This window comes from Tursiops truncatus, chromosome 10 (genome assembly GCF_011762595.2).
Source record: "Tursiops truncatus isolate mTurTru1 chromosome 10, mTurTru1.mat.Y, whole genome shotgun sequence".
Classification (NCBI taxonomy): domain Eukaryota; kingdom Metazoa; phylum Chordata; class Mammalia; order Artiodactyla; family Delphinidae; genus Tursiops; species Tursiops truncatus.
Genome location: NC_047043.1, coordinates 65,720,648 through 65,744,597, shown reverse-complemented (window position 1 = coordinate 65,744,597; position 23,950 = coordinate 65,720,648). Strand labels below are relative to the sequence as shown.

At 38.6% G+C, this 23,950-nt stretch overlaps 1 protein-coding gene across 2 annotated transcripts in view; it reads right to left on the bottom strand.

The window, feature by feature from the left end:
* The window catches only part of DOCK3 (dedicator of cytokinesis 3), a 405,892-nt gene that overhangs the window by 112,346 nt on the left and 269,596 nt on the right, over positions 1-23,950 (bottom strand). For both annotated transcript variants that reach the window (XM_073811161.1, XM_033865050.2), the window contains exons 11-12: positions 19,826-19,886; positions 18,450-18,597 (exon numbers count right to left, since the gene is read on the bottom strand). In XM_073811161.1, the coding sequence (XP_073667262.1) occupies positions 18,450-18,597; positions 19,826-19,886 (209 nt within the window). The remainder of the gene's footprint in view (positions 1-18,449; positions 18,598-19,825; positions 19,887-23,950) is intronic.

The following is a 23,950-nucleotide window of genomic DNA, read 5'->3' as shown; positions in this document are numbered from 1 at the left end:
TGCAAATATTTTTGAGTGGCAAAATATCCTATTCTCTGAAGTAACACTTTCCCACATGACAAGTTTTTTTCATTTTTAGTTCCTTATACACCCTTAAAACTAGGCGCTAGAGGAAAGCTCCTGATAGAGGAAAAAACAGTTCCTTTCAACAAGTACTGCTGTTTACAAACTTCCATGTCACACTTGCTCTACGCAGTCATTCAACTGTTGCTGTAATGGCCCCAGAGAAAAATCCTGCTAAGCTCAGGGCAATGTTGATATTTGCCTGTGGCTGTATTTCAGCCAGACCACGATAAGAAGAAAAGTTTGGGAGAGTAGTGGGCTTGGTTCACTGTGAAATCCTCTGTAGTCAAGGAGAAGGAGGGCTTAGTAGAGAAGGCTGGATGCCTAAATATGTAAGGATAAAGTTCTTTCCTAGGGACTTCAGGATTGGGAGAAAAGAGAGAATGGAGGAACAACACTGCACCTCTATTAATTTCTGACATTTTTAGAGTCTTCCCCACTAAAGGAAAATTCCAAGAAAGCTGCAGTCATACAACCACTTGGTATGGTTTAGGAACAGAGACTAGGAAGGAATTCCTCATCCTAATGTAGACATCTTGATGAAACAACTGAAATGAGATTAGAATCATCTCTTGAAAATTCCATGTCACACCCAGAGTCTCCACAGCCTCGGCCCCTCCCTTCCCCTGTTGGATAGGGAGAACCCACTGACCCCAGAAAACAGAGTCCATGTACAAAGGAAACCACACAGGATCTTTCCATGGCAACTTAGAAGTGTGTAGTCCAGCCACAGCAAGAGGAAACTCCAGCAAGAGTTATATCAGGTGCCATCCAGCAGCGTGAAGCACAACAGGTTTCTAAATAAAAGAGTTTGTATAGAGACCATTCAGAGATAAAGGAGGTTGGCCACTGGACAAATTTTTCTTAATCAGTGGCTCTTCGGACTCCTTAGTAGAAATAAGCCTCACTTAGAGATGTTACAAAGAATTGTCAAAGATAAGGTTCTCAAAGTCCAGAGCTGTGAGGATAACTTCTGCTTACAGAAATCCTTCCAAGGAAAGGAAGGGGGAGAGTGTTCTTTAAAATGATCACTTGTGATTAGCAACTCAGTTGGAAATCAAAAGTGAGAGGTGCTGGCAGCAGCACGTCTAGCCCTTCCTGTCTGACATGCACACTGTCTCAGCTCTTCCAATCAGTCAATACATCAGAGAAGTGCCCAGCTGGTGAGGACTGAGACTTGTCTTGCTGTCAGATTTTTGTCACTTTCTAGGTTTACAAAATCAGTAGTTACATTCTTTAATAGAAATCTGACTATAGTTTGTTATAGTGTATTCCCCCCCACTTCAAAATAAGAGTCTTGACTAATGCACAGTATAATGAATACAGACAATAATATTGTACTATAATGATGCAATGTGATAAATATTGCTTGACTGGCAATCATAATACAATATATAAATATATCAAGGTAACACGCTATACATCTCAAGTATATATATACATATATATATATATATAAAATACATACACAAAGAATCCAAATAAATAAATAAATAAAACCAAAAGGAAAAAAAAAAGAGTCTTGAAAATTAACTCCCTCTCTCCAATGGGTAGTATAATTTCAGTATTTCTCCAATAAAACACTCACTGGTTCTTTGGCAGTATAGAACCAGTGAGCTGGTGCTTTATCAACCACATCAACAGTGACAATGTGTATTATTTCACTGACATGTACTTTTCCACCCGACACATACAATTCAGATGCCAGACACCTGATGACTTGTCCCCTGTACTCCTCTCCCTTTGTATGCCCCTTAACTATCATTGGCATTCAGAGATCTGCATTTGAAGCCCATTTCTTTCCTACCATATAAGCTTTCTGGGCAATCTCACCTGCTCCCATGGTTTCAACCACCACCAAAAGCAGATAAGACCCAAAGCAGTGTCTCCAGCCCAGACTCACCCCTAAGTTTTTGACCTGCATGGCCACAAGACAGCTTATCATTTCCTACCCACCCGTCTGCTCCTAGAAACTCCTTCTGAGTAGAACCCACTAGTTCACTAAACCAGAACTCTTCCAGCTGTCATCACGTCCTGTAGATTTTGTTATCTTAAAATCTGTCACATCTGACCTCTCCTCTTCATGGCCTTGGTTCAGCCATTACCACCTCTCTTCCAAACCAGTGTAATCACCTCTTAACTGGCCTTTCAATTATCTCCCTTTCTAGAATGCCAAGGGAGCTACTCAAATCATCTGAAACTAAATGGATGTGGTATCATTAGCATATTTTAACCAATCACTAGGATATTTCGTAAGGAAAAAATATAAATGTAATAAGCATTTATTAACCAAATGAGTTATGATTATAATGAAGCATGATTATGTTGTATCCAATCAAATTAGTATTTAGAGCATGATTACTGATGTTGATAGTTTGCCCTCAATCATAAGACTCACAAGGGATTGTATCTAAAACAGGTCTGTGTGTCTCTGTGGCACACCTTCCTCACGGAGGAGGTAACCAGCACAGGCAATGAAGTAGCACTTCAACCACTACATACATGTCCAGGGATTTTACTCAAGGTTTAACACAGAGGGGTGAGAGGTTTTTGGTTTTCTACATGGGATCACTAAGCATTCCAAAGCATCAGAGCAGGTGTGCAGATTCTGCTCAGCAAAGAGTGTTCAGAATACTGTTCTTATTCACTCATGTACTAGAGCACACTTTACCATTTGCCTCTTCCCTACTACCTCCTTATCTTCTTGATTTCTGTGGGTATTCACCCAACTTTCTTCTCATCTTTCCCCAAGGTGGGCAACCCAAAAAAGTATTCAAGAAGTTTTAAAGAGTTGTTTGTAAGACCTTTAAGTCTGCTTTTTTAGGATGCCTAATATAGGTAGGTAATGATCAGGATATTCTCCCATATTTTATTTCACTAAGATAGGTATTCTCATGTTCATCTTACAGATGAGGAGAGTGAGGTGAAGCTGTAGTCTAAACACAGGTCTGTCTGGACCCAAAGCAGGGCAGGGGTGAGGGTGGAGGGGCAGAGAGAAAGAAGCTGCAGAGTTCTGTGACCCTGAAAACCTTACTCCCACACCAGGCTTCAGTGTACTTGTCTCCCTGACACCAGTCAGAATTCCCATTCTGTCTACCTTCATCTAACTGCAACTATTCAGTTTTGACTATGGCTTAAAACTTAATTTAGTGCAAATAATCCATATTAAAATTCTTTCTTGGAGAGTGGCCAAGATGGCAGAATAAAAACACTCTGAGCTCACCTCTTCTCACACCAAAATCACAACTATTTGCAGAACCATTGTTAAAAAATACTGGAACCTACCAGAAAAGATCTTCTACAGCCAAAGACATAATTATAGAAGGAACCACAACGAGACCAGAAGAAGGGGAAGACTCATAATCAAACCCCATATCTCCAGATGGGTGACCCACAAACTGGAGAATATATTGCAGAAGTTCTACCATAGGAGTGAGAGTTCTGAGCCCCACGTCAGGCTCCCCAGCCCAGCACTGGCAAGATGAGCCCCCAGAGCATTTGGTTTTGAAGACCAGTGGGGCTTACTTAAAATAGAGACTTCACTCTTAAAGGGAGTGAAAAAAGCTCCCTTTTTTTTTTTCACACAAAAGCTCATGTGCACCAGCACATAGGGAAAAAAATATAATTTGACAGGAGCCTGGGCCAGACCTTCCTGCTGGTTTTGGAGCGTCTCCTGGAGAGGTGAGGCATGGATGAAGCTCACCCTGGGGACACAGACACTGGTGGCAAACATACTGGGGACACTGTTGATGGCTGACATCTTGGCTCTTTAGTTCCAAGACCTGGCCCTATCCAACAGCCTCTAGGCAGCACTGCTGGGACACTTTAGGCCAAACAACTAACTGGGTGGGGACACAGTGCCAACAATCAGCAGACAGGCTGCCTAAAGACTAAAGAGCCCATAGCTACCTCTGGGCTTGCCCCTAGACATGGCCCAGCCCACCAGAGGGCCAAGATGGAGCCGTACCCACCAGTGGACAGGCATGAGCCCCTCCCACCAGGAAGCCAGACCAAGCCTCTAGACCAACCTCATCCACAAGGGGGCAGACGCCAGAAGCAAGAAAACTAAGACCCTTCAATACAGGGCAGACCCTACCCTGGGATCAGCTGGGCCCTGGCCTGGCCCACTAGCAGGCCAATGCAACCTTCAGGACACCCCAGAACCCATACCCAACTGTGTCAGGAACCAACATCCCCCCCCACAAAACAACCTGAAATGAGCTCTGGGATCCCTGGGCTGCAGCCAGACTCCAGGAACAAGCTCTGCTTGCTAGTAGACTGGCATTAACCCCAGGATCTGGCTTCACCTGCCAGTGGGAGGGCACCAGCCCCAGTCTTCAGGACTCTGACTCCACCCACCAGTAAGCCAGCACTAGCCCTGGGGGTGATGTAGGATTGTGCAACCAGCCACCTCATGACCAGGCCCTGCTAAACAGCAGCCAGTAGCATCCACACAAAGCAGGTTCTGGCAATCAACCAGACTAGGGGCCTATCAGACCATCCACACAGTTAGCCCACCACAACAGAAGGACCCACATAGCCCTCTTCGAGTGAACCCTTAGAGCACACAGCTTGGGTGACGGGAGTGCGGAACTGCTGGGATGCATAGGACGCTTCTACAGAGGGCCGCTTCTCCGAGGTCAAGAAAAGTAACTAACCTACCACATACATAAAAATACAAATAGCAACTGAGACAAAACAAGAAATATGTTTCAGACGAAAGAACAAGATAAAACCCCAGAAGAACAACTAAGTGAAGTGGAGACAGGCAATCTACCCAAGGCGTTCAGAGTAATGATCGTAAAGATAATCAAAGAACTCGAGAGAAGAATGGATGCACAGAAAAAGAAGTCAGAAATTTTTTAACAGAGTTAGAAAATATAAAGAACAACCAAACAGAGATGAAGAATACAATAACTGAAATGAAAAATGCACTGGAAGGAATCAACAGTAGACTAAATGAACCAGAAGAATGGATCAGTGAGCTGGGAAGACAGAGTAGTGGAAATCACTGCTGCTGAACAGACAAAAGAAAGAAGAATGAACAGAAGTCAGGACAGATTAAGAGACCTCTGGGACAACATCAAGTCTGCTAATATTCACATTACAGGGGTCCCAGGAGAAGAGAGAAAGGGCCCAAGAAAATATCTGAAGAGATAACAGCTGAAAACCTCCTTCATCTGGGAAAGGAAACAGTCACCCAAGTCCAAGAAGCACAGAGTCCCATACAGGATTAACCCAAAGAGGAAAAGACAAGATACATTGTAATCAAAATGACAAAAATTAAAGATAGAGAAAACTAAAAGCAGCTAGGGGAAAGCAACAAATAACATACAAGGGAACTCCCATAATACTATCAGCCAATTTTTCAGCAGAAACTCAGCAGGCTAGAAGGGAATGGTATGATATATTTAAAGTGATGAAAGAGAAGAACCTACAACCAAGAATACTCTACCCAGCAAGGCTCTCAGATTAGAAGGAGAAATCAAAAGCTTTACAGACAAGCAAAAGCTAAAGAATTCAGCACCACCAAAGCAGCTTTACAACAAATGTTAAAGGAACTTCTCTAGGTAAAAAAGAAAGGGCCACAACTAGAAACAAGAAAATTACAGAATGAAAAAGCTCATTGGTAAAGGGAAACATACAGTAAAGGTAGAAAATATCCACAAACAAAGCTCATAGGGAGGTTAAAACACAAGAGTGATAAAATCACCTGTATCCACAATAAGCAGTTAAAGAGACACACAAAACTATTAGATGTAAAATATGATGTCAAAAACAGTAATCATGAGAGGAGGAGAGTACAAATGCAAGGTATCTAAAATGCATCTGAAATTAAGAGATCAGCAACTTACAACAACCATGTATATACAAAGACAGCTATACAAACACCTGACGTAATTGCAAACCAAAATTTATAACAGATATACACACAAAAAAGAAAAAGGAATCCAAACGTAACACTAAAGATAGAGCAAAAGAAAAAGGGGAAAATAAGACCTATAAAAACAAATCGAAAACAATTAAAATGGCAATAGGAACATACATATCAATAATTACTTTAAATGTAAATGGGCTAAATGCTCCAACCAAAAGACACACACTGGCTGAATGGGTACAAAAACAGGACCCATATATGCTGCCTACAAGAGACTCATCAGACCTAGAGACACATACAGACTGAAAGTGAGGGGATGGAAAAACACAGTCCATGCAAATGCAAATCAAAAGAAAGCCACAGTAGCAATACTTATATCAGACAAAATAGACTTTAAAATAAAGATTGTTATAAGAAATAAAGAAAGACACTACATAATGATCAAGGGATCAATCCAAGAAGAAGATATAACAACTGTAAATATATATGCACCCAACATAGGAGCACCTCAATATATAAGGCAAATATTAACAAATATAAAAGAAAGAATCAATGGTAACACAATAATAGTAGGGGACTTTAATACCCCACTTAGGGGACATCCCTGCTGGTGCAGTGGTTAAGAATCCATCTGCCAAAGCAGGAGACACGGGTTCAAGCCCTGGTCTGGGAAGATTCCACATGCTGTGGAGCAACTAAGCCTGTGCGCCACAACTACTGAGGCTGCATTCTAAAGCCCACGAGCCACAATTACTAAGCCTGCGTGCTGCAACTACCGAAGCCCACGCGCCTAGAGAAGCCACCGCAATGAGAAGCCTGCGCACCGCAACAAAGAGTAGCCCCCACTAGCCGCAACTAGAGAAAGCCTGCGCGAGCAGCAACAAAGACCCAATGGAGCCAAAAATAAATAAATTAATAAATTAATTTATTTTAAAAATACCCCACTTACATCAATGGACACGTTATCCAGACAGAAAATCAAAAAGGAAACACAGGCCTTAAATGACATGTTAGACCAGATGGATTTAATTAATATTTACAGAGCATTCCATCCAAAAGCAGCAGAATACACATTCTTTTCAAGTGCATGTGGAACACTCTCCAGGACAGAACACATGCTGGGCCACAAGGCAAGCCTCAGTAAATTTAAGAAAACTAAAATCATATCAAGCATCTTTTCCAACCACAATGCTATGAGGCTAAAAATCAACCACAAGAAAAGAACTGCAAAAAACACAAACATGTGGAGGCTAAACAATATGCTACTAAACAACCAGTGGATCACTGAAGAAATCGAAGAGGAAATTAAAAAATACCTAGACACTAATGAAAACAAGATGATCCAAAACCTATGGGGTGCAGCAAAAGCAGTTCTAAGAAGGAAGTTTAGAGCGATACAAGCTTACCTCAGGAAACAAGAAAAATCTCAAATAAACAACCTAACCCTACACCTAAAGCAACTAGAGAAAAAAGAACAAACAAAACCCAAAGTTAGTAGAAGGAAAGAAATCATAAAATCAGAGCAAAAATAAATGAAATAGAGACTAAAAAAAAAAATAGAAAAGATCGATGAAACTAAAAGCTGGTTCTTGGCAAATATAAACAAAATGGATAAACCTTTAGCCAGAGTCATCAAGAAAAAAAAGGGAGAGGGCCCAAATCAATGATATCAGAAATGGAAAAGGAGAAGTAACAACCAGCACCACAGAAATACAAAGGATCATAAGAGACTACTATGAGCAATTATATGCCAATAAAATGGACAACCTAGAAGAAATGGACAAATTCTTAGAAAGGTACAATCTTCCAAAACTAACTAGGAAGAAATAGAAAATATGAATAGACCAATTATCAGTACTGAAAATGAATCAGTAATTTAAAAACTCCCGATAAACAAAAGCCCAGGACTAGATGGCTTCATAGGTAAATTCCACCAAAAATTTAGAGAAGAGTTAACACCCATCCTTCTGAAACTATTCCAAAAAAACTGCAGAGAAAACAACACTTCCAAATTCATCCTATGAGGCCACGATCACCCTGATATGAAAACCAGACAAGGATATCATAAAAAAAAGAAAATTATAGGCCAATATCACTGATGAACAAAGACACCAAAATCCTCAACAAAATACTAGCAAACTGACTCCAACAATATATTAAAAGGATCATACACCATGGTCAAGTGGGATTTATCCTAGAAATGCAAGGATTTTTCAATATCCACAAATCAATCAATGTGATACACCACACTAACATATTGAAGAATAAAAACCATATGATCATCTCAATAGATGCAGAAAAAGCTTTTGATGAAATTCAACATCATTTACAATAAAAACTCTTTAGGAAGCTGGCATAGAGGGAACACACCTCAACATAATAAAGGTCATAAATTACAAACCCACTACTATCATACACAACAGTGAAAAGCCGAAAGTATTCCCTCTAAGATCAGGAATAAGACAAAGATGTCCACCCTTGCCACTTTTATTCAACATAATTTTGGAAATCCTAGCCACAGCAATGAGAGAAGAAAAAGAAATAAAAGGAATTCAAATTGGAAAACAAAAAGTAAAACTGTCACTGTTTGCCAGTGTCATGATACTATACACAGAAAATCCTAAAGATGCTACCAGAAAACTACTAGAGCTCATCAATGAATTCGGTAAAGTTGCTGGATGCAAAATTAATATACAGAAATCTGCTGCATTTCTATACAATAGCAATGAACTATTAGAAAGCAGAATTAAGGAAATAACCTCATTTACCATGACATCAAAAATAATGAAATACCTAGGAATAAACCTACCTAAGGAGGCAAAAGACCTGTCCTCTGAAAACTATAAGATGCTGATGAAAAAAATTGAAGACCACACAAACAGATGGAAAGATATACCATATTCTTGGATTGGGAGGATTAATACTGTTAAAATGACTATACTACCCAAGGCAATCTGCTGATTCAGCGCAATCCCTACCAAACTACCAATGGCATTTTTCACAGAACTGGAGCAAAAAATTTAAAAATTTGTATGGAAACACAAAAGACCCTGGATAGCCAGAAAAATCTTAAGAAGAACGGAGCTGGAGGATTTCAGACTATACTACAAAGCTGAATTTATCAAAATAGTATGTTACTGTCACAAAAACAGACATAGAGATCAATGGAACAGGATAGAGAGCCCAGAAATAAACCCGTACACTTACAGTCAATTAGTTTTCAACAAAGGAGGCAAGAATATACCAATACAATGGAGAAAAGATGGTCTCTTCAGTAAGTGGTGCTGGGAAAACTGGACAGGTACATGTAAAAGAATGGAATTAGAACATTCTCTAACATCATAAACAAAAATAAATTCAAAATGGATTAAAGGGGGGCTTCCCTGGTGGCACAGTGGTTGAGAGTCCACCTGCCGATGCAGGGGACACGGGTTCGTGCCCCGGTCCAGGAAGATCCCACATGCCACGGAGCGGCTGGGCCCGTGAGCCACGGCCGCTGAGCCTGTGCGTCCGGAGCCTGTGCTCCGCAATGGGAGAGGCCACAACAGTCAGGGGCCCGCGTACTGCAAAAAAAAAAAAAAAAAAAAAAAAAAAAAAAAAATATATATATATATATATATATATATATATATATATATATATAGTGCTTTAGCAAGAATACTTATTTTTATTCCTCTTTCCAGGTGGTGAAAACCCTTATGTGAGTAACACTTCCACCCCTTCCATCACTTTCCTGCGAAAAGGAGTGACTTCTTTGGCCAGTGCTTCTAAGAGAAGGACCCACACATGAACATTTCAGATCTGCCTCTTCCCTCTTTCGGGAGCAACCTGTTTGCAGACAGTACACAATCTCTGCACCAACAGGCCCCACATTGACTGTGACTTTAAAAGTCTTTCTAATTCAGAGTTAATGTTAATCAAAAGTTAGAATGCGTTGAATGGTGGTGGTCCCTAAAAGGATATGTCCATATCCTAATCCCTAGAAATGTGAATGTTTCCTTATTTGGAAAAAGTGTTTTTGCAGTTGTAATTAAGTTGAGGATCTTGAGATGAAATTATCCTGGATTATCTGCACAAGTCCAAGTTCATACTAAAAATGGTAGTTCTATTTTTAGTTTTTTAAGGAACCTCCATATTGCTCTCCATAGTGGCTGTACCAATTTACACTCCCACCAACAGTGCAGGAAGGTTCCCTTTTCTCCACACCCTTTCCAGCATTTACTGTTTGTAGATATTTTGATGATGGCCGTTCTGACCAGTGTGAGGTGACACCTCATTGTAGTTTTGATTTGCATTTCTCTAACAATTATTGATGTTGAGCATCTTTTCATGTGCTTTTTAGCCATCTGTATGTCTTCTTTGGAGAAATGTCTATTTAGATCTGCCCATTTTCTGATTGGGTTATTTGTTTTTTTGATTGAGCTGCATGAGCTATTTGTATATTGTAGAGATTAATCCCTTGTCGGTTGCTTTATTTGCAAATATTTTCTCCCATTCTGAGGGTTGTCTTTGTTGCTAATAAAGGTGTCACATTTATCCATACTGCTATATATATATACACACTATAAATTTATAGTAGATATACACACTATAAATTTAAAAAAATATGCCACATGTACCTATGTGACTCTACATTGGTACATCCATTTTAATCTACACCCACTTAACATTCTGATCTCAAAACCTATCTACTGATATCCATTAGCCCCCTCAAACTGCAACAAACAGCATTTTTATTCTTAGTTTACTAAGCCAAAATTGTTAAATAATTGGGAATGAAGGTTGACCTTTGTCAAGTTATGTTTTTTGATATCAGAATTATTGTAAGGTCTTTCCCCTCTGGATGACTAATATGCTAACTGCACTGTGATCAGAGTGTGGCTTGTGCCATGTGGAATTTATGAAATTTTTTTCTATGAATAATTTTTGTAAAATGTTCCATGGGCCCTGGAAAAGATGTATTCTGTTTGTTGGACAAATCTTTTTTTTTTTTTTTTTTTTTTAGCACTGGAAGAATCATACAGCCTGGTGAGCTGGGATTCTCCAGTTACATCTGCTGTCCTGGCAAGCAATAGCACTCCATTTGACTATCAGCACGTACTGATTTACATGATAAATTATGCCACCCTGTGTAGAGGTAGGAGAGCAAGTAGCTAAGAGTATGGTCTCTTAACAAGGCTGCTCAGGCACGTGCCTCACCACTCTGTGTCCTGTCTCCCTCATATGTAAAAAAGAGATAACAGCCCAGGTGAGTGCTCAATGATGCTGTTATTCTCTGTCACATCAACCTTATTCAGATTCTCTCCTAAGTCAGATTTATTTATCTGATTTAGATATTTATCTCCATCCTTATTTTTGTCTTCTTATATGTCAAAAGGGATGTTAACAAATCTCTTGATTTTACTGTACTTTTATTTTTATATTTATAATAAATTGGACATAATAATTTTGAGTCATTATTATATTCAAAGGTCACAACAATTAGACCTTCACTATAAATTTCACCATGTATCAGTATATCAGCTCTTTCTATCCCTGTAAAGGAAAAAAAAGGGCTTTCTGGAACACTGGTGAGCTGGAGGCAGAGATGCTGGCAAGGACACCTGGGCTTCTCACTCTGCTTTCTTTCCCCAGTTAAGAAGGTGAGTGTGTTAAGGCTATGTTTGGTCAACGTTTCTTTAAACTGAAGAACATGAACTGTTGAGTAAATATCTCTGGAATGAAGTGTGAACCCTTAATTTAATGGTAGTAGAGTAGTCACCCTCTACTTTGCAGAGTCCAAATATCAGGGGCTGCTTCTGCTGGGGATTCTAGGGCTGAGGGAGTGAGTGGTGCATTACATGTTATGTGTGTGCCTACCCTGAGAAGCCATTTTGCTTCCCGTGAGATATGTATTCTTGGAGGATGAAAGAGGAAACCAAATTTAACTTTATTGTGTATGTGTTTTCTTTTTCTGTCAATCCCTGATACTCCTTACACAGCACATTCATTTCATACCTTTTACATTAGAATTTATTTTTTATCATTAATATTACGACATTTCATTTTGTCTGTATTTTATTATTATACTTAGCTTATTTGTTATTAATCTTTTTGTTTCTCTTATTATATTTGTGAGTCTCTCACTAATATATAGATGAATTTTGTTTTTTGCATTTTTTTTTTTTTTTTTTTTTTGCGGTACGCGGGCCTCTCACTGTTGTGGCCTCTCCCGTTGCGGAGCACAGGCTCTGGACGCGCAGGCTCAGCGGCCATGGCTCACGGGCCCAGCCTCTCCGTGGCATGTGGGATCCTCCTGGACTGGGGCACGAACCCGTGTCCCCTGCATCGGCAGGCGGACTCTCAACCACTGCGCCACCAGGGAAGCCCTTTGCCTCTATTTTAAGAATTTTTACCTAATTTCATCTCAATTATATTTATTGTCATAACTGATATGGGCTTTCTACTGTCCTTTGCTCTAGGCTTTCTGATTTTTTAATGCTCTCTTACAGCAGCTTTTGTACTGTTTGATATATATTCTTACATGCATCTTTGTGCTGAATGATTATACATCCTGCATTTATTTATATTAGGGTTTCCTTTAGGATAGAAATGTCTAAATTTTTACTAACAGAAATATTAATACAGCTTTTAAATCTAATTTGTGCCTTTATTACTGGTTAATAAAAGGTATGACAACCCAACAGCCATAAAAACTAAATGTTGACCATAAAGAAGAATAAACACTTAAAAAATAACATGTTCTAGGAAGGATGGGGGCAAGGGATAGTTAGGGAGTTTGGGACTGACATGTACACACTGCTATATTTAAAATGGATAACTAACAAGGACCTACTGTATAGCACAGGGAGCTCTGCTCAATGTTATGTGGCAGCCTGGATGGGAGGGGAGTTTGGGGGAGAATGGTTACATGTATATGTATGGCTGAGTCGCTCTGCTGTGCACCTGAAACTATCACAACACTGTTAATCGGCTATACTTCAATTTAAAATAAAAAGTTTAGGGCTTTCCTGGTGGCGCAGTGGCTAAGAATCTGCCTGCCAATGCAGGGTACATGGGTTCAAGCCCTGGTCTGGGAAGATCTCACATGCCGCGGAGCCTGCACTCTAGAGCCCGCGAGCCACAACGACTGAGCCCGCGTGCCGCAACTACTGAGGCCCACGCACCTAGAGCCCATGCTCCGCAACAAGAGAAGCCACAACAGTGAGAAGCCTGCACACTGCAACAAGGAGTGGCCCCCGCTTGCCGCAACTAGAGAAAAGCCCGCGTGCAGCAACAAAAGACCCAACGCAGCCAAAAAAATAAATAAATAAAATAAATAAAAATATTTTAAAAAATTTAAAAAGAAAATAACACGTTCTATAAAGCCCATGATATGATTCTATCCCTAGCATTTTTTGTTATTGGTGCTGTTTTTGAATCATTATAGGTTAAATGAAAAATTAATTTAAAATCAAAGTATGATTACTACCATTCTTTTGTTCTTCCAAGAAATGTCATTAATTTGCTTAGTCACTTACTTAACTGGTGTTGACCACCTCTACCTCTGTAAGATGGTGAAGCTCCACTCAGTGCACAGGCTTGTTATGAAGTTTCAATGTGATTATATAGCCAGAAGGGCTCTGAGAGAGTACAGAGCGCTAAACAAATGTACACTGATATTACCATTGAAAACAGGTGACATTTTATGTGGCCACCATGAAGTAATTAAGATACTATGGATGGAATTATGTAGGATTTGTAGTTTAGATGTGAAAGTGGAACTTGCCAATAAACAAGAGTCACTAGCAAAAAAAAAAGACAGGAAACTCCTTTTAGATGGCATGTAATACACCTATCATTTGGGTATATCTCATTTCCTGAACCACCAATCCTCTCATTTATTTTTCCACCTCTTTCCTGTTTGATTCACTAGTTCAAATGGGTTCTTTTTTCTTCTGTCTCTCTTATATTACCTTATTCCACCCTCCCACCCCCAATTTTTTAGAGGAGGAAACTAAAGTTCTGGGAATTAGGATGACTTTTCCAAATCTCACAGCTTCTATCTATCATCTCATCTACCTAATCTATCTAATAGATGAAAGTATTATATCTATGTTTTTAAAAACCAATCTGGGATCATACATACTACTGACATACTTTTAAGTCAGTTAAAGTTGTTATACAAAGCCAGCTCTATGTTTGTATACTTGTAGAGCCACTGTTCTTTCATATCACTCTTTCTAGAGTAGCAGCAGAACAGAAAAGGAAGGGAAGAGAAAGCACATTTGTTTTTTCAATCCTGTGGCAGAGAATACTTGGGACCTCATGTGCCAACACTAAATCCATGTTAGAGACTCCTGTTGTGAACCTCTCACCTCTGCATGAGCAGGGAGTCATCCTGAGCTAACTTTCTTTATTTTGGTTCATTATTTAACGTGTTCTGTTTTGCAGCAGTACTAACACACACAAAAACCCAGTTAGACACTGAGGCTAGAGACAGTGGGCACTAGAAGTCAAAATAGAGCAGTTCCATGGACAGAGACCTACTGGATTTGAGTCTTCCTTGTATGGCCTGAAAAGACATTTGGTGCAGATGCTCAAACAACGCATGTCTGAACACTGATAATGGACCCAGCAGATAATGGTCCTGGCTGGATGATGATCCACTGAAAATTGAGAAGGCCTAGGCTAGGAGAAAGAGAAATATGAGCTATTTCTTTACCTGACTTGCAAGTGAGAAGCAGAATTTTTCATTTAGAGTTATTTCATATAACTCTATATAACTCTATATAACTCTTTCATTTAGAGTTATTACATATAAAGACATCAGATTCCTTTAATCTGTACCAAAATGAGAGTGACCCAATGGTCCTTTACCCATTTAAGAATGAGCTTCCATTTAAGAATGGCTCCTAACAAGTCCCCTCAACTTAAGGCAGTTTCATAGATAAGGTAGTGATGAAACAAAGAACCCAAAGGTGGTGTTCTGAGGAAATGCCTGTGTCTATTCCAAATACAAGGAGAGGTTCCCTTCCAGGCATCACTCACAGAAGAGGCTGCCACCTTGTATTTCCACCCTCACAAAGCCTTTCATGTTATAGGGCATTCTCTGAACCCCTTTATTTTTAACATCACAGCACTGTTTGGATACGTTACATTATCCTTTGGATAAGATACATTATTACCAATGCAAGTTTTAGATGCTTATAAATTTAGATGCTTATAAATTTTATCTTGGTTAAAAAAAATTTTAAGAGCAAAACTACACAGATTTAGTAATCATCCTTGGATATGACCTCCAAATTGAAGTATTGGATGCTACTGTAAAACTCACCTTAAAAGCAGCATAGTAAGTGGCTGTATCATTAAGGTCATATACATAGGCCTACATGACAAATGAAAACATAAAAACATCAAGCGTCCAACTATTCAGCAAATATGTTATTGGGCCTCAAGATAAATCTCCAGTGAAAGCATCATTAAGGATTCAAAGAGTGATGTATCAAAACCAAACCTGATAATGTGCCTTGGAAAACTGTCAGATGACTCAGAATATGGCTATAGTGATGACAAAGACCTAATGGCATGGTTGCACATAAAGAATTCAAATAAAATCTTCTCATAAAATGTGGAAGTGGGGAAAGAGCAATACTTCTCAATTTTACATAATATGTGATTGAGTACATAGTGTGTAATACACATTTTATATAATATGATTTAAAATATAACTAAAATGATAAATTTAATATTTTAAGTAGTTATTTATTTCATTAAAGTTGGCCTAAAAGTGTTTGGACTTTTTTCAATGTGAACTTGGAGAGTGGTCATCACATATTCAGAGGCATCTTGTATTTGGTCATATGTACTATTTATGGTCACACTCCACCCATCCCAATGCTGGCTTTAGCTCCTTGGCATTCCTCTCCTTTCACATCCTAGGCTCCAGATTCAGCAAGCCTTGTGCCTGCCTGAGAGTCCAGTCCCTCTGGCCAAGAACAAATATGATATCTGATATAGAATAGAATATAGATTCTGATATAGAATGAACTTCACATAGTGGTTATTCGTTTGTGATTTTTAAGGTTTCTGGCTCACTAAAAAGCGACCTAGTTTTTACACCTCAGCTTCTTGTTGTGATTTTTTAAAAAAGGATGTGGTGCCTTCCCAACACACATGATATTAAATATCTACAAAGCCAGAGCAGTGGTCATGACAAGAGACATACAGGGGCTTGAGGCCTGAGGCTGACTCTGAATAACAGAAGAAACAATGAGAAGATCAACAACTAATGAGATATTTTGCTAATTCACTGATTAAAACTATACAAGAGATTTTTTTATCCTTGCAAAATTCTGTCCTAGCAAAGGCTAAAACACTATCAATAGCTATTAGTAAAACCTTTAAGCTTCCAATTAAACCTAACAAACATGTCCCCTAAAATTTATTGGAAAATATTACTTCTCCGTAGGGCTGAATTTACTGTGCTGATGTGGATTTAAAACACTAACCCTAGAGGAATTCCGTACTGTGCACAAAATCAGTTTCACCAACATGGAAGTGTCTTTGAAAGTCTGTTAATACTATCAAGTGGAAAAATTATCCTACAGTTTAACTCTATTAGTCCTTCAAAAAACTTAAAAAAAAACTATCTTCTCTGTTGAAAACAATATCTTTCTTTGGCTTTTTAGAACTGATATATTAGGCACAGCTCAGAGAAAGGAGCTAAGAAAAAGCTACACATGAATCCCACTTCTTGAAAAGTGACATGTTAGTACTGAAAACTGTTGTTTTAGAAGCAACTAGGCTAATTAAGCTTGATAGCATGATTTCAAGAGAGATGCTGTGCAAGCCCCTATCCACAATGAGAATTTGCACTGAAGCAAGGAACAGCTGATATGTGCAGAGATGCAACTCTGGAGTGCTATCTATAAACTCCATGCCCTTAGAAAGGATAGAGTGGAGTAAGATGATAATGATGATGATTTTGGATGAACATTTAGTCCTTTTCAAAGGGAGGAAAGGACCTTGTATCAAGAAGCAGGTCCCGGGACTTCCCTGGTGGTGCAGTGGTTAAGAATCCACCTGCCAATGCAGGGGACATGGGTTCGAGCCCTGGTCCGGGAAGATCCCACATGCCGCAGAGCAACTAAGCCCGTGCACCACAACTACTGAGCCTGTGCTCTAGAGCCCGCAAGCCACAACTACTGAAGCCCGTGAACCTAGAGCCCGTGCTCCACAACAAGAGAAGCCACCACAATGAGAAGCCCGCACACCGCAACGAAGACCCAACGCAGCCAAAAAGATAAAAATAAATAAATAAGTAAATTTATTAAAAAAAAAAAAAGAAGCAGGTACCACCACCTACCATTGAAGAGATTTCGTAAATGGAGAAAGGCTGTGACTGATGCATGAAAGGAAGAGGAAACCTGCTAAAATTTCCTTTGTAAGTTATTATTTCAAAGGAAGATCCTCATCACATCAAGTACACAACTCTGAACAAAACAGAGCTTAAGGCAAAATAGGTAATAAGGATACCTGGGCTTTTATTTTGAAATTAATAAAATGTGGTTGATTATACAAAGGTCCAAATTAAGCATAATTGTGAATTACGTTTACTTCATGCCTGAATCAGATAGAACAGATAATTTAGAAAAATACACACAAATATTACGGTAAAGATATATTAACCTGGTGATTGACAGCATTAGATTTAATTTGAAAAAACAATATTGGGTTAAAACCAAAAGGGGAGAGATTTCTTTTTTTAATTCTCACAGTTAGAAATACACTTGCTTTAAAAACTCACTAAACTCACCATTGATCATATTTTCAGCATTATGATTCATGCCTAAGTCTCTACAAGCAAAGACAGACGATATACCTGGATTCTGTGTTACTTTTCTTTGTTTTTTCTGTTGTTTAACAAGAGTCAGGAGGAGATGCACTGCTTCTGTAAGGCAGAGTCCTTGGATGATGAACACTAAAAATAATGCCATACTTGGCTGGTGACATAGATCAGTGGTGGCAGAAATGAAGAGTAAAACCTTAGCTCCTCAGAAAAACTGGCTTTTCTTCAAAGACAGGGCAACCTGACTTGTGATCATTCTTTGAAGCAATGTACATCAGGAGCCAGCTCAGTTACAACAGCTGGTGGGCAAGTGTTAGACACAGATGACTCTTTTACAGCCAAAACACAGGAGAAATTAGATTATTAGCTTTCCTGTAAATACGTAATAAGGTTGGCTAGTCCTGGAGAGAAGAGGAATTGTGTATCACCAGACTTTTACTTTAGAATAGAACATTCCAAGTTCAGCTGCTTCAGAATCACCTGGGAAGCGTATTAAAAATACAGTTGCCTGGGCCCATCCCAAACCTTTAGAAGGAAATCTTTGCATTTTCAAAAAATTCCCTATCCTACATAACCTGATGAGTCTGTCCTGCAAAGCTTGAGAACTTCTGCTCTCAAGGGCAGTGCTGGGATGTCTTATGTTGCAAATCATTAATATTTCTGAGGTCCATTACTCACGTGTAAACCTTAAGAACAAAATCCTTCTCTTCCTTTAACTCTGTGAGCGACTGCAGGACATCCAGGATGCTTAGGACTGCACAGCCATACGGCCGCCGATAGTGCAGATGAGCAGGGCCCTTCTTTGAGTCATTCAGGAGCATCCGGCCTGGGGTACAGCAGAAACACCAGTCAGACTGAGAACTCCATGCTCCTCTATAGCACCACCGAATTGTCATCCAAGGATGCCAGAGCTATAGGTATCTTAAGAGATTTTCTAAACTGGAAGACTGAAGATGAAGGGAGCCATCCAAGGATGCAAGGTTATTTATGTAGAGGAATGCCAAACAGGCCTTTGGCCAGGGCTCTTCCCCTGCACCACGTTCAATTAATCATCCTTACTACCCACCTCAACACCAACAGTCCATTTATTAATCATATGTGAATGAAACAGTGGTTTCATGAATTTCTTAGAAAAACCAATGTGCTAATATATTTTAACTTCTTAGTTGAGTATTTTAGCTGACAGGTAAAAGTTATGTATACAGAGATAACGAGGACAATGTACTATTCTTCCAACCAAATTCTTCCAGCCAAAGCTGCTCCTGAACCACTGTAGGAGCAAGAAGAGTCTCAGAAAGTAGATGGGAGCTTGATTTTCCTGCTTACCAAGGCTGTGCTTATAGTGGCAAGAGGACTTGCAAATGCAGAACTGGAACCTCAACAAATGCTTTATCAAGTACAGAAAAACAAAAACCCAAAAGTACAGCAAAAGAGTTGTTTTGTTGTTGGCAAAACAACTCTTTTGCTGTACAGGATATGCCAGAACCCACTATGAAAGATGACTTGGTTAGTCATGGGCCCGCAAATTATGTCATAAACTTAAAATAAGACTGGACAAACGAACCACAGGTAGCAAAAATCTTGGGTGGGGTAGAAGTGAGATACCATCCATCTAGTGCAGTAATGACAGTAACTCTAATTTTGTGGAAAATAGCATAGATACATACTTTTTGATACAAAACACAGCAAAGGCCATTCACTACCTGTTAAGCTGGCAACCCTGGCAATCTGTTACAAGATCTCTGAGGCAGAGAGCTGGTACAGAGGCAGAACATTAGATGGAGAGAATGTAAAAAAGCAGGCCACTTGAAATAAAAAGTATGGGTCCAAAAACAAATAGGAAGCAGAAAATGCTTTCATTTCTATCAAATTCAGCTATTGCAGCAGCTGAGCTTAAGGTACAGCTCCAATACAAACTGGACTCTAATCCTAAAACCTGAAGTACCTGAAGTAATCCTAAAACCTGAAGAGCTAGGCAGAAGACAAAGGTCAATACAGTAGATATCCCAAGTTGGGGTGGTCTTAGTCATGTGAATTGATAAAGTGAACCGTACCTATTCGTATCACATGGGCAACTATATATAAATCTCTCTTCATATCTTTGCTGCTCAGATCCTAAGAAAAGAGAAAAAATAAATTAAGGCAATGAATACATAGAAAATAATTAAAATTTCATTTTGAACCTCATAATGGTTTGCTTTTGCTGCTTTTAGCATATGCTATAGGTGGGAGAAGGGGATTAAAGCACATAGCAGTTTAGTGTTTAAAAGATTCCTGCAGTGAAAGCCTGGACATCTTATGTGCCCTTGGAAGATTATTTTGTTGACAATATTTTTCCAGCTCTTATTTAGACCACCTATCTCCGAAAGTTCTCACATTAGAAATCTCCATGACATTGACTTATCCATGTTTATTCCAAAATCATATAAAAACATTCTGTAACAAAAGAAATTTCCAATGCAGAAAAAAAAAGGGAAAACACCAAAAGGCTCATTAATGACTGAAATTCTAAAAGTTTACTCTCTACTAATTTTACATTTATTCTGCTGTTCACAAATGATTATTATACACTAGATACGTTCCCTTGAAAAGCAATTACTTTGGTTTTAGTGACACCTCAATAATTAGATCTCCCATTTCTAAATTTAGATATGTATCATTTATGCTGAAGTATAAAGCTGAAAATAATTTTATCTGGAAAATTTTAAGGGCTTCCTTTAAGTAAACAAATCTCATCCAGAATCCCTTTTAAAACTAGAGTTATAAAAATAATTTTATACATTATTTATGTGTAGAACACATTTTGAAAAAAAATGTTTGAGTATATATTTATACTTTATTTAACACATTATACTCGAAGTAATAAAACTTCCTTTAATATGTATTGTTTCAGACTTTCACCAGGTCATCAACTGCTGCTCACTCCCAGCCACTGTTATGAATTAATGATGATTGAAGGAGTAACCTCTATCTTTAATGGGACAGGTTCCTGTGATTTCCCTTTTGCTTCTAGGAAATGGTTCCTTAGTTCCATTTCCTTCCCATCTTTCATCTTTTGATTTGTCCCAGATACTTATCTCTTTTCAATAAAGCAGGAAAAGGGACAATCAAGCAGCAGTCATGATTTTGAATGAGCTTTGGATCCAGAATCCCCATGTTTGCTTTATGTTTATGTTTACCCTGTAGCAGGGTTAGGTCTAGGGTGAGGCAAGCAAGCCATCTAAGATATAAAATTTAAGGTCTCATTCTCAGGATTCTGCGCTTTGCTTGCCTCACCATAATCCCAGCTCTGCCCTGTAGAGTGGTCCTGAACATATGAAAGAAAAGGAGACATTAAAAAGTAATTTGTAATGGTGAAATTGAAGCTTTTAGATTCTAGATGGTTATAATATTTTGCCAAATTCTTGATGGAATAATGAAATATACTTACAGTGAAATGGGTTACAAAATAATTTAACATAAATTGTTATCTCTGGAATCACAAAGATATATTTTTGCATGAAAGTTGTCTTTTGATCTTGAAAAATGATATTTTAGACTCCATTTCAATAATTCCTTTAATTTAAAATGATATCCTCCAAACAGTACTACATTTTGCTAAATATTAAGATGACTACTAAAAAATAGAAATTAAAAAACAGATTACCATTTTTATATAATTTTTGGGATAGAAACATGTCTATTACTAAAAGATATGTAAATGTTTGACTCATTTCAAAGTGAAATGGTCTTCTACATAGCTTAAATTGTGTTAATCCAAACTATCAAATAACCAGTATAATTATAAATCCCAATATACGTAGAGAATTCAAGCCAGTTACCAAAGATGATCAAACACTAACCAGATGGGCTGTACACAAGAGCATGGGATCTCTCCTTTGGTTCTGTTCAGGTGAATGAAAGGAAGAAGCCTAAAATGTAATTTATAGTATTTTCTAAATGGCTGGATAGGGGCTCTTTCTTACCATGTTATACATGGTACCCAGAACATTCTGTGGCATTTATTTGAGATCAGTAAAAATAAGATGACAATAATCAGTACCAGAAAATATTTTAAGTAAAATTATTATTTGTGAGTTCCACATAATTTCAGTGTCAAAATTCAGTGTAAAGGCTATCTTATTAGATATGAGCATGGTTAAACACAGTTACCATAGAGTTATGTCACAAGACCTGTAAAACCAAGGTGGGGAGAGAGGTGACTCACCCACCATTCATCTGGTGAGCAGGGTTTGAATTTAGATTTATTCACTGGACCTTACCCTCCAATCCTACATAACTAGGAAGCTGGTTCCCAACTACCTGGTGGGTAGAAAAGACAGTGACTCAGGGATCAGCATCTTGACTCAGTTACTAATATTTCATCTGAAACATGGAAAAGTCAATTCACTTTCCTGTGCCTGGACTACCCTTTTTCTGTAGAGATAATAGGATTTACAAATCTAAAACACAGCCAATTTATTCATTCTTATGCTGTAGAAAAGGAGGCAGTATTTTAATAAATGATGTTATTGCACTAATAATTAAATTCATTCTTAATTCCAAGAAAGCACTACCTAAAATTCTATTTTGAAATGTGAAAAAGTAAATGTAAAAAATATGATGCCAATTAATGCAGGGAAAACAATACAAGTTCATTCTCTGAGCTGATCACTCAACTATAATAGAAAATAAACATGTATTCATTTACTTATGTAACAAATCATTAGTATTTGCCAGGCACTGTGTGTGAGGCACTGGATATCTAGTAAGGAGCAAATACACAGACATGCTCTCTCATGCTCATACCACACAGCCATTGTTAATCATGAAAGTCATCAAAATCCTCACTGTATTAGACATTTACATAAATATGAAACACCTCCTTCTTGGATAAAATTCTTCTTGTACAGGAAGCTCTGAAATCTAACATAGTCAGAAAAAAACAGGATTTACCAAGAGCAAGATTGTGCATGGATAATGTGACTGTCTGTAATGTGGCTCTGAAGTCAGCTTGAGTAACCCTGCAAAACTGCTCCATTTGTATGGTTCCCTTTTCTTGATGCTAAGGTAAGCTAACATGCTGGCACTGACCACAGCTGTACCTGCATTTTCTTGCATTTACTCGAAAACTCTGTAACACATATGCCAATCTGGAAAACTCCTTTGGCCCACAGGAGGAACTCAAGTCTTAGATAGCCAGAAAATAGTTTCCACCAAAATTATCATTTCGTATAAACTTAAAGTAAAACATGAAAATCCTGGCTAGAACAATCTTGTTCAAAAATCTTCTAGGCTTTGAAAAAAATTCCTCAAATCATTTTTTTGGGGGATCTTTAAAAAAAGATCCAGGGCTGTACTGCAAAGGGAACTACAAAAGTGGGTATTTTTAGCAGCCTTGTGCCTTCTCATTGTGGCAGAACAAGAGCACGTCATAAGTGTTACGTGCATCTCTGATTTATAAAGCTGGGGCTACAGCCTAGGCCTCTGGGCCCCTATAGATAATTAAAATGCTGTTAAATGAAATTTTGATTTACTGTATAATTACATTCAAGTATCATAATTAAGTTCATTTTTCAAGAGACAAGGACTACACTCATCACATTCAAGGACAGCACACATGCACGCACACGTGCGCGCGCGCACACACACACACACACACAGCTCTGTTCCCACAGTGCCAAAGAACAAGGAATCGACAATTTCTTTTGCTGCTTTAACCAAACAATATCAGAGCACGAGGATCTATAAAAGACTCCTAAGGTCACTGAGACATTCTAGACAGATGGGTGTCTCATCTCATTCTAATCCTGTTTCAGGAAGGTGGTCCCAGAGAACCAGCTCAGTGTTCAGGTAGTCTCACTTCAGATGCTCTCCCCCAATATTCTAACCTACATCCCATTACCTGCAATTTGGACTCTTTCCCTTGTTCTCCTGTTGAAGAGAGAGCATTGATCTTTCCAGACTAAACCATCTCAATTCCCTTAGCCGTCTTCCTGGATCTGCTTTTCCTGCTTTTTCTTCCTATATTATCTCCTAAGCTTTGAATGCTGAGCTCAAAGATGTACGAAACTTCATGTTAGCTTAGCTAGATTTGTAAATCCTTCATACCTGAAGCAATTTCAATAAAAGTTATTCCTGTAAAAGTGGCTTCTGATTCTGCAGTAACATCATTTGAGATTTCGATAAAGTTGTAGTAA